Source organism: Aspergillus undulatus, assembly GCF_047715775.1.
Source record: "Aspergillus undulatus strain CBS 261.88 unplaced genomic scaffold BDV17scaffold_14, whole genome shotgun sequence".
Taxonomy (NCBI): Eukaryota; Fungi; Ascomycota; class Eurotiomycetes; order Eurotiales; family Aspergillaceae; genus Aspergillus; species Aspergillus undulatus.
In genome coordinates, this window is record NW_027396618.1 from 437,531 (window position 1) to 447,735 (window position 10,205).

Sequence of the window (10,205 nt, forward strand, 5' to 3'; positions counted from 1 at the left end):
ATGCAATTTGCCACCGTGAGCTCATGTGCCGCAGCTGGGCGCCGAGTCGGTTCTCCAGTTCCATCTGGAACGAGGGGAAATCAATAATAATGTTATATCATGGGGCCCAGCCCGGCAGCAGCTGATGATATCAATGATCAAGCAGCGTAACACACGACCGGAGATTTATTCAACCCAAAACAACTGCACAACAATTGCAACAATCGAAGAGTCGCACCAGGCCGGGGTCGGTGCCACCTCAGATGCAAGCGCTTCTGGTTTCAGTAAAAGAGTAAAACTGACAGCGATAGCCAGCAGCAAGTAGGATACTCTGCGAATCATAGTGATAATGATGATAACGCACAACTGTTGTGGGCGACCTTCAAAAAGCTTTCTCCACTGAAGTTAAAACAGGAAGGAAGCAGTGTAAGCGCTGAAGCGGACACGCCTCATTACTCTCTCCATCTCCAGTTTGATAGTCTCCCGCTATCCGATTACATATGCAATATGAAAATCTACTCTAGCGCCCGAATGATAATAGAAATGTGGAAATATTTCCAGGTCCAGCAGCTGAGCCCGTCAGGACGGCCTCACTGGCATATTGGGCCTAGGCAAGAAAAGCCAATGGCGTGTTAATCTAAAGGCGAAATGGACAAGAGCGAACTGCAGTCCGCCCAGTATGGCGACTTGGGAGGCCGGCAAGCGGACGGACGGTTACGGAGGAGGGCGTCGAGTCCTTGTTCTTCGGCAAAACCCACCAGGCCGTCGCAGACTTCGCAGTGAGCTAACTTAGCAGGCTGTTAGCTCCCACGATGACTCGCCAGCCTGGTCGCCCACTCTATCCCCACCCACTAGAGCAGAGTTGCTGCTCGTGCGCCGCCAATCCTTCCCCACCAACTGCAGGTTACCTCCATCAAATTGGCATGAAGCCTTCTAGATCAGGGTCTGTCTGACGCACGAGGCAAGAATACACCTGCATGACACTCAAAATGACAAACGAACTGGGCCTTTTCCTTTTTCTGCTATCTGAGTGGCTAATGGGTTTCCTGGATACCAGCCTTGAGCATGTGCCTGCCACAAATAAAGTCTCCAATGCCGCTGTCAGAGACGCCTCGATCTTTGCCTCCTCATTCTTCACTTTCCTGCTCTCAGTAGGAGGCAATTCTCTTCCAGACTTCTGGTCTACCCGAGGAAGCCCCTCAGACACTCGTTCTCTTGTCTGCCCCCATTCCTTTTTTATTTTTGTCTGGTCTGTTAGCTTGAACAAGTCGATTTCCTCCCTGTCTTAGTGCTGGTCGGATACCCTGCGTCGACAATTGACTCTTGAGAAAACCGGTTTCTGATCTTCAATGCGCAAGTTGGAGAAAGGAACAGTCGGTAGATTAAACTGAGAAAAAAAGGAAAAAGCAGAGCGAAAGTGACCTTGTTGTTCGAAGGGAGACGGTCATACAACCCTAATAATGCATATAACATACTCCTCCGCGTTCGGAGCTCTCTTGTCAGTTTACGCCCAGAAATGGGACTCCAACGTACATATTCTTTTCTTGCAGCCATAACTGACTTGAGAGCACTTACAGTATCTACCGCTACTTCCGCCTGGTAGTGAACTTGATTTCTTTTTACACCTTCCGCCCAATTCTTCCCCCTGAGAACCCCAAGTTGACAGCCGATGATGTGACGGTCATTATCCCTACGCTGGACGGCTGCGGCGAAGAGCTGGAGAGAACAATTGAAACCATTCTGACGAACCGCCCCTTTGAGCTTCTTCTTGTCACCATTGAGGCGAATAGGAAGAAGGCTGAAGGCATGCTGAGCCGTATGCCTGCTGCCAAATCACGAATCCGCCTTTTCACCGTCACGCATCCTAATAAGCGTCGACAAATGACTCGCGCAATCCCGGAGGTCCAGACGGCGATTACGGTGTTTGCGGACGACGATGTGATCTGGCCTCCCAAGGTGCTCACTTGGATGCTAGCTCCCTTTGAAAAAGACGAGCGATATGGTGGCGTAGTGACCTGTCAACGTCTCCAGCGCGCTGTCAACCCTACCCTGTCACAGCGTGTCTGGGGCTTCCTAGGAGCCCTTTATTTGGAGCGAAGGAACTTTGATTGCGCTGCTACTACTCACATCGATGGCGGACTCCCTTGTATGTCCGGACGAACTGTGGCATACAAAACTAGCATTTTGCAGGACGATGCGTTCACCTACGCTTTTACCAACGAAGGATGGTGGTTCGGAAAGTACCAGCTGAACGCTGACGACGACAACTTCATTACACGTTGGATGGTTTCGCACGGCTGGGAGACTTTTATGCAATATCACCCAGAGGCTGAAGTTCAAACAACCTTGGAAGATAACCCAACTTTCCTCAAACAATGCGCAAGATGGTCCAGAAGCAACTGGAGGAGCAACCTCACGAGTATGTTTGACGAAGGTGATATCTGGCAGTATGTTTCACATTGTTATATTCGAATCTTTTATTTTCTATTCTAACCCCTTGCAGCCGCCAACTCTGGAGCGCATATGCCGTTCATATGACAACTCTCTCCCCACCTGCTCTTCTCGGCGACTTGGGCCTTATTTTCCTCTGCCATAAGGCCACTTGCACTTGGAGCGAAGACGCGCATGTGCTGGCGATGTCGGCCCTTGGCGTCTGGATGTTCATTAGCAAGTTTATCAAGCTCTTGGGCCACTACATTCGCTACCCAGTTGACTGGGTCTTCCTTCCCGTCTCCATCCTGTTTGGCTATTTCCATGGCGCGATCAAGATGTACGCTGTGATGACGCTCAGCGCGGTACGTGACAACCAGTTCTCGAATTTTTGCATCTCCCCCAGCCCTTCCCATGGTGTATAGCCTGCAGTGCCATCGAGGCTCGTCTGGACCATGAAAGCCTTCTCTTAAAATAAGCGAACACCAAGGCTTGCTTCCCCAGCCTTGCAATACCCGATGCGTCACCCTCGCTGCATCCCGCATGGGTCCGTTCACTTGCTTCCCCTCACTTTATCATATCCCGATATTGGGCGTTTCTCCAAAAAGGCCATCCGTGCGCAAAAATGCCTGAGCCTGACTGACTGTTCTCTTTCGTTCTAGACCACTTGGGGAAGCCGAGAAGGTGCCGACGACTTCGATGCAGAGCGTATGAAGAGGCGGCCAGACACCGACCCTCTAAAAAAACCCTACTATCCCAAGTTCAGACTTAACGGAAATGAATTTCACCATCGACTAGTGCCAAGCGTGGCCTCCGATATCTCTTAAGCTATCTCACATGAAAGCCCCGCCCCCGGAAAGTCGCGGTGCAGCAATAGCGTCAATTGCGCCCCCTAGCATTGGGATCTTTGACGCTTACGACGAAACGGTTCATGACGCCATTTTCAAGACTTATACAAAGATTCTCCCGTCTTCGGTCAAGCTTATCCTGACCGATATATGAGCAATTCTTACCTCAGTGAGACCCCGCCTGTGCGGTTCTTTTCCACAGTCGGCTTGACTTGCATCGGGCCAACAGGACCGTGCAAGCACTTTTCGTGATTCCCTGTTGCAATATTTTGCGCAATCCCCATTTGGAGATTGCTAACCTTTTCGTGTAAACTACAAAAGCGTGGGCGGGCTCTCATCGCTTCATTTCGGTTCTGTTCATCAAAAATGTTGTGTTTTGTGACTGTTTTTCTTTCATGTTTAGATCGACAACTGGGAGGCTATCTGATATTCTGTCCACATTTTCGCATGACTGTTTTATTCGTTCTGCTTGCCGTTGGCGGGTCTAATAGCTAATGAACTCCGAAGTCGAGTATAATGTCATAGGGCTTTGCGGTTTTGGTTTGGTAAAACTTTTGATGCTCGAAACGTAAGTGTTGAATATCTAGATCCAAGTGATGGTGAGGAAAGGTTGTAGAGCTGCCCAAACAGCGCACCAGGAGAAGTAAGCAAAGAAAATGATGCGCTTTAGAGTTTCAAGAGCGTTCAATGACTGAACTATATCTGATCATTGGACAATGAACGGTTGGGGTTTGCTCATGTATAGAACCGTGGGGAATAACAATTGTGGCGTTTGTGGCGAGTGACTATCTATCTGCGTCGTCTCCGAAAACAATTCAAGCGTCCCACGTCAAACAACAGCCAACGGCCAACGACCTAGCTACTACTTTCTGTAGGGCTAACTTGGAATATTCATTCCCACTTCACCGATCATATCCTGTCTCCGATTTCCCGTGGTCCCCCCAAGAATGGTCAGACAGGTGGTAACTTCGTTTCTTCGAACCTCCGTGGGCCGGCCGCAGCAGTCAAAATTGACTGCTGCGCGCTACAATGCCCCCAGGTCACGCGCAATATATTCGTCAACATTCAAGGCAGCTATTGCGCAGCCAATTACTGCTCATGGACCTCCCCCAAAAGCTCCTTCACCAGCCCCAGAGTTCGGGGAGCGTTCGGCACAGCCAACGAAGAGCGAGGAAGCCCAGGAAAGCGAAAAACAGTCGCGCTCCCTCAAGAAGCCCAAGCCATTGAAGAAGCGTTTCTGGAAGGATGTTGATGTGCAAAAGAAGCAGGGTATGTTTCATACATGCCGTTCATATTTGAAATCCATGTGTCGCCGCTAACGTTGAGCTCTTACGCCTACAGGGGGTGATTACCAGGTTCTGCTAGACAAACGACCCGTTCGAACGCCGCAGAAAAGCGTCTTATCAGTGCCCTCTACGAAGCCACATCTTGCACATGCGATTGCCTTAGAATGGGATGTTATGAACACAGCGCAGCAAGCTCTCAAGAACCACATGATTCCCTTGACGTCTCTCACTGCGCGTGCGGCGGATATTGCAGAGGAGGACGCCGCAGGGACATCAAATACGCGCGATCAGATTGTCACGACAGCAATGCGCTATCTGGAGACGGATACACTACTCTGCTGGGTACCTCAGAGCGAGCATGTCGAGGTTGACGAGAATGGTCAGAAGCGAGAAACACTCCGAGAAGCTCAGATGAGGGTTGCAAGTGACATTATCGCTTTCTTAGGCACGAAGGTGTGGCCTGGAATTGAGATTGTGCCGGTTCTGGATGAGAACAGTATCTTCCCGGCTTCGCAGTCCCAGGCGACAAAAGATATCATCAAGCAATGGGTACACGGGCTGGAGGCGCACGACCTAGCTGCTCTCGAGAGAGGCATCCTTGCCTCAAAGAGTCTCTTGGTCGCCGTCAGGTTGGTGGCTGAGTGGAGTGGGAACTTCCGCCTGCTGCAGCGGCAGGGGCAGAAGAGGTTCGGCATTGAGGAGGCGGCCGAGGCGTCCAGCCTCGAAGTGCAGTGGCAAACTGATATGTGGGGTGAGGTTGAGGACACTCACGATGTTGACAAGGAAGATTTGAGGCGACAGCTTGGAAGCGTCATCCTTTTGGTCAGCGGAGAGAGCAGCTGAATGGCCATTGGGCATATTATCTTCGAAATCGTGTTTTCTAGTTGACCCGGCGGATCTATACTGTATATATAGAGCAAGTTTCGTCACTCAATCTAGCATGTGATAACTTATTATCATCAAATTTTGGGCTTGCGGTGATAGCCATCCCTCACTTGTAAAGTATATAGCTGGTAGAACATCCAGGCGTATTCCGTATATGCTTATGCGCGTACTCCGCATCTCGCATAATTGTCGAAGCCACATTACGCCAGCGGCTTGTTTTACCTATTATGTGATAGGATTATTCGCTGCCTAGCTGCATTGTTTTCGCCATCGTAGGTTGGATATGGAAGGTTCATCTGGCTGGGAACGGCCGCCAAGGCGCCACGAGCGCCTGGATGATCGACACCCTCCTTCGCAGGAGGTCAGATTTCTCCTCCTCGACCATCTTGTTACAGATTTATTTGTTTCGAGGATATTTCATTATCATCCCATTCAGCTTCCATCGAATTCCATTCCACCTATGCTTGAAGAGAACAAAGGAAGATGACGGAAAAGAGCCAAGGGTAAGTGCCGCTGCTTTGGACAGCTCGTCTTGAATTCCGCATTTGAGCTTCGCGATGGTCTTGTTGATGCTTGGAGACAATGAATCATGATCTCCTGGGCCAGCTTGGTTTGTTGAAATATGAACAAGTCGCGGTCAACAACACCATTGAACGTCGTCACTGGCCAAGGAATCAGGGGATGTGTGACGACATCGCTAACCTACCCCGCCTCCAATTCATAGGCACAAACGCTCCAAAAGTTCTATCGCGAAGGCGATCTTGCATCGCGACAAGCCAAAGGGCAAAGATAAAGACGAAGAGAACGGCAGTCGTGACAACGGCTCGCCTGACTCTGGTACGTCGTCGCCAGTCAACACCAGTAGCAGCCTGTCTATCTCCGGCGTTTCGACACACCGAAGCTCCAGTTTTCGAAGATCGCGACCAGAGGCAAGCCCGCCGGCTATGACCTCAGAAGCCACATCTGATCCTAGTGGACTGAGTCACGGAAGTGACAATATCGAGAAGTTACCCTCTCTTACACAGACGGACGGCGGCGCCATGTCTCTAGACCAGTCTGTCAGAACATTCCGACTTTTCGAGGTCCTACGGAGCGGCGACACGACGGCGATTTCGAAGGCCATCAAGGAGAGCAAGGATTCACAAGGGGCGAATGGATTGTCAGGCACAACGATTCTCCATCTAGCGATTCAGTGTGCGGAGCCGCAGGTTGTTGAATACGTGCTGTCAGCTGGCGACGACATCGACATCAATGCGCGCGATAGGGAGGGCAATACACCCCTACATCTTGCCGCTCAGCTTGGTCGTGGGCCGGTTGTCCGCGAGCTATTGAATAGGCCGTCAATCAACGACTCGATCGTCAACTACCGTGGACAGACACCGCTTGAAGCGTCGCGTGCACCTGAGATCTTCCAGCAACTGCAGCTTGCACGCTCGCTTTTCATTGATGAAAAGACACAAGAGATCCAATCACTTATTGCTCAAGGCGATTACGATAGAATCGAAAAACTATTGGAAGAACCCAGAGTCGAGGGTATTCTGGATGTCAATGCTTTGGACCTCGTTACGGATCCTGCTACGGCTCAATCAGGCGGTACTCTTTTACATGAGGGTGCCAGGAAGAAAGACACAAAGCTTATTCAAATTCTCCTGATGCACGGAGCTGATCCTTTCCGTCGCGATAAGAAGGGCAAGCTGCCGCAGGATGTGACAAAAGATGACAAGACACGGGCCATAGTCAAAAAGTCACCTGCGGCGGTTATGGCTCAGCGTGGTATCCAAGAGAAAGCAATCCTTGGTACCAGTTCTGGCCAGGGTGTATCTGGCCGACCAGGTGCCGGCGAGGCCTCTTTTGCGGGCAAAGACTCCCGTGAGATGAGGGGTTACCTGAAGAAGTGGACGAACTATACTACTGGGTATAAACTGCGATGGTTCGTCCTTGAGGACGGTGTTTTGAGCTACTATAAACATCAGGGTAAGTTTTACTCCCAAGGCTAATCCTCCATATTCATTATTCTTATCGTAATAGATGATGCGGGCTCTGCCTGCCGAGGTGCGATCAACATGAAGATTGCGAGGCTCAACATGGATTCTCAAGATAAAACTCGATTTGAAATTCATGGAAAGTCATCCGTTAAGTACCATCTTAAAGCGAATCATGTCGTGGAGGCGAAGCGTTGGTTCTGGACACTTAATAACGCCATCCAATATTCAAAGGATGAAGCCAAAGAAGAGGAAAAGCGCCAGACAAAGCAAGCTGAGACACTGCGCCAGGCGAAGATGGATCAGGTTGACGGTCGACCAAGCGAATCCGAGCCTCCGAGCGTCAGGTCTAGTCAAAAGGGCTTGGCCCCCATGACTCTCGGTGTCCCGAGTACTAGTGGCAGTAGGCTTAGCACATATCCGTCTCGCACAACTCTCGAAGGCGTGCCTGACGATGAGGCCTCGTTATACGGCTCCCTAGAGCAAGGTCCCTCTCAGAGCGATATCAACAGGGTGGCTAGTCATGTCACCACCGCTCCTGATTTGGAAGGAGAGGACGATGATTATGCCGACTATGACTCTAGCCACGAAGCGCCGCCTACCGACAAGGATGCCATGAATATCACTGCGCAGTCTGCGAAGCTTCAGCTTGAGATTCTCGCCACTGTTGCATCGTCATTACAGACGGAGAAATCAAATAACCCGGCCATTACACTATCTGACCAAGCGGTTGATCAAGCTCTGACCGCATACGAGGGAGCTGTAAGCAGTCTGAAGGATCTGGTGCAGAATCTTTTGAAGATATCTCGGGACCGCGACTCGTACTGGCAATACCGATTGAATCGAGAAGCACATCTACGTAAGATGTGGGAAGAGAGCATGGCAAAGATTGCTCAAGAGCACGAAGAGTTGCAATCTAGAATGGGCGAATCGGAAGAGAAGAGACGTCGCACGAAGCGCGCTCTTAAAGAAGCTTTGGAGAATACATCCACAAATGTTAGTCGGGCTGCTGTCAAAGCTGCCTCCAATGAAGCGGGCCTTGATGGCCAAGAGGACCCGCGGACGCAAGCTGTGGAACTTGTGGAGGATGCTTCCAATGTCAAGGAGCAGGAACCTGAGCGGCGAAGACTGCATCGCAAGAAGTCCGCCCTGTCAAACATCAGCAGTCTTGGCTCTGACTCTGACGACGAAGAGGAGTTCTTTGATGCCATTGACGCTGGGGAGGTTGAGGTCGTCGATCGCACAGCTCCAGAGGTCCACGTCCAGGAAGAGGAAAAGAAGGCTCCCGAGGAGACCACTGAGCTTCGTGCTGTTAAGCGCTCCGAGATTGCTCCCTCATTCAAGGGATACGAAGAGCCTATCAGAGAGAAGCTCAAGATGGATTATGACAATCGACCTAAGATATCACTATGGGTAAGTGAGCGTTCTACGTCGGCAAGTAGGCTACTAACACCTTGGCAGGGCATTCTGAAGTCTATGATTGGAAAGGATATGACCAAGATGACGCTCCCAGTTTCTTTCAACGAGCCGACTTCTCTCCTTCAGCGTGTGGCAGAAGACCTGGAATATACCGACCTTCTCGACGTTGCCGCTGACCAGACTGATTCCATGGAGCGACTGGTATATGTCGCCGCATATGCTGCAAGTGAATATGCTTCCACCATTGGTCGTGTCGCCAAGCCCTTCAATCCTCTCTTGGGTGAGACTTTCGAATATGTCAGGCCAGACAAGGGCTATCGGTTCTTCGTGGAGCAAGTCAGCCATCACCCGCCGATTGGTGTTGCTCTAGCTGAATCCCCGAAGTGGGATTACTGGGTGAGTGTCCCAAAGATTGCTCTCACTATATAACAAAAGCTAACATGTTGATTAGGGTGAATCGTCTCTCAAGTCCAAGTTCTATGGCAAATCGTTCGACATTAACCTTCTCGGCACATGGTTCCTGAAGCTGCGTCCTGCATCAGGTGGCGAGGAGCTTTACACTTGGAAGAAAGTTACCTCGACCGTTATCGGCATCATCACTGGTAACCCCACTGTTGACAACTACGGTCTGATGGAGATCAAGAATTGGACTACTGGCGAGATTTGCTACTTGGATTTCAAGCCTCGGGGCTGGAAAGCATCGTCAGCTTACCAGGTTACCGGCAAGGTTGTTGATAAGGAGGGCGAACCAAAGTGGAGTATTGGCGGCCGATGGAATGACAAAATCTATGCCCGCCATACCCCAGGCTTTGAAGCACCAGTGTCTGGGCAGGATCCCGAGTCGGCCAAGACGATATTGGTCTGGCAGGCGCATCCCCGTCCAACTGGCATCCCGTTCAATCTAACACCATTCGTCATCACGCTCAACTCGCTCACTGACAGCCTCCGGCCCCAGCTGCCGCCAACCGACACCCGTCTTCGCCCTGATCAACGGGCGATGGAGGAGGGCGAGTACGATTTCGCTGCCACAGAGAAGCATCGGGTTGAGGAAAAGCAGCGTGCCAAGCGAAGGGAAAGAGAAACAAACGGCGAAGAGTACAAGCCCAAGTGGTTCAGCAAGGACACGTGTACGATTACAGGAGAAGAATATTGGAAACACACCGGCGATTACTGGGGTTGTAGGGCAAAGGGCGATTGGAGCAAGTCCGAAGACATCTTTTGATGCAGCGACGAGGGCACGATCACGGCCGACTGGAAGCTGAATAAGTTATGAGATCCAAGTATACATATACGTAGTATTAGTACATACAAGCGTTTTTTATTTTTCTTATTTTTTGCGCGAGTACCTTCAAGATCATGGCTAGCTAGCTATAGTC

The 10,205-nt window shown here is 50.7% G+C and overlaps 4 protein-coding genes across 4 annotated transcripts; all 4 read left to right on the top strand.

Moving 5' to 3' along the window:
* Nucleotides 1–1,354: 1,354 nt before the first annotated feature.
* Nucleotides 1,355–3,327, top strand: BDV17DRAFT_41475 (glycosyltransferase family 2 protein). Its single transcript, XM_073764504.1, has 4 exons — nt 1,355–1,477; nt 1,557–2,426; nt 2,483–2,774; nt 3,072–3,327. The coding sequence occupies exons 1-4, from the start codon at nt 1,440–1,442 to the stop codon at nt 3,234–3,236; spliced, it is 1,365 nt and encodes a 454-aa protein (XP_073617402.1). The 5' UTR covers nt 1,355–1,439; the 3' UTR covers nt 3,237–3,327.
* A 747-nt stretch (nt 3,328–4,074) lies between these two features.
* BDV17DRAFT_259066 (ATP synthase complex assembly protein ATP12) lies at nt 4,075–5,526 on the top strand. Its single transcript, XM_073757399.1, has 2 exons — nt 4,075–4,526; nt 4,599–5,526. Exons 1-2 carry the CDS (start codon nt 4,205–4,207, stop codon nt 5,384–5,386), a joined length of 1,110 nt encoding a protein of 369 aa, XP_073617403.1. The 5' UTR covers nt 4,075–4,204; the 3' UTR covers nt 5,387–5,526.
* A 294-nt stretch (nt 5,527–5,820) lies between these two features.
* On the top strand, nt 5,821–6,847 carry BDV17DRAFT_41516 (uncharacterized protein). Its single transcript, XM_073764506.1, has 2 exons — nt 5,821–6,357; nt 6,484–6,847. Exons 1-2 carry the CDS (start codon nt 6,011–6,013, stop codon nt 6,611–6,613), a joined length of 477 nt encoding a protein of 158 aa, XP_073617404.1. The 5' UTR covers nt 5,821–6,010; the 3' UTR covers nt 6,614–6,847.
* A 580-nt stretch (nt 6,848–7,427) lies between these two features.
* Nucleotides 7,428–9,359, top strand: BDV17DRAFT_41511 (Oxysterol-binding protein-domain-containing protein). The gene has a single exon (XM_073764505.1). It carries the CDS (start codon nt 7,492–7,494, stop codon nt 9,256–9,258), a length of 1,767 nt encoding a protein of 588 aa, XP_073617405.1. The 5' UTR covers nt 7,428–7,491; the 3' UTR covers nt 9,259–9,359.
* The last annotated feature ends 846 nt before the right edge of the window (nt 9,360–10,205 follow it).

Excerpts from the sequence above, each read along its gene's own strand:
- BDV17DRAFT_41475 (XM_073764504.1), top strand. The coding sequence starts at position 1,440 with ATGCATATAACATACTCCTCCGCGTTCGGAGCTCTCTT. Across the intron at positions 1,478-1,556 it reads TCCGCGTTCGGAGCTCTCTT|TATCTACCGCTACTTCCGCC; the intron begins GTCAGTTTACGC and ends GAGCACTTACAG. Across the intron at positions 2,775-3,071 it reads CTGTGATGACGCTCAGCGCG|ACCACTTGGGGAAGCCGAGA; the intron begins GTACGTGACAAC and ends CTTTCGTTCTAG.
- BDV17DRAFT_259066 (XM_073757399.1), top strand. The coding sequence starts at position 4,205 with ATGGTCAGACAGGTGGTAACTTCGTTTCTTCGAACCTCCGTGGGCCGG. Across the intron at positions 4,527-4,598 it reads TGATGTGCAAAAGAAGCAGG|GGGGTGATTACCAGGTTCTG; the intron begins GTATGTTTCATA and ends TTACGCCTACAG.
- BDV17DRAFT_41516 (XM_073764506.1), top strand. The coding sequence starts at position 6,011 with ATGAATCATGATCTCCTGGGCCAGCTTGGTTTGTTGAAATATGAACAA. Across the intron at positions 6,358-6,483 it reads TTCGAAGATCGCGACCAGAG|TCTGTCAGAACATTCCGACT; the intron begins GCAAGCCCGCCG and ends TCTCTAGACCAG.
- BDV17DRAFT_41511 (XM_073764505.1), top strand. The coding sequence starts at position 7,492 with ATGAAGATTGCGAGGCTCAACATGGATTCTCAAGATAAAACTCGATTT.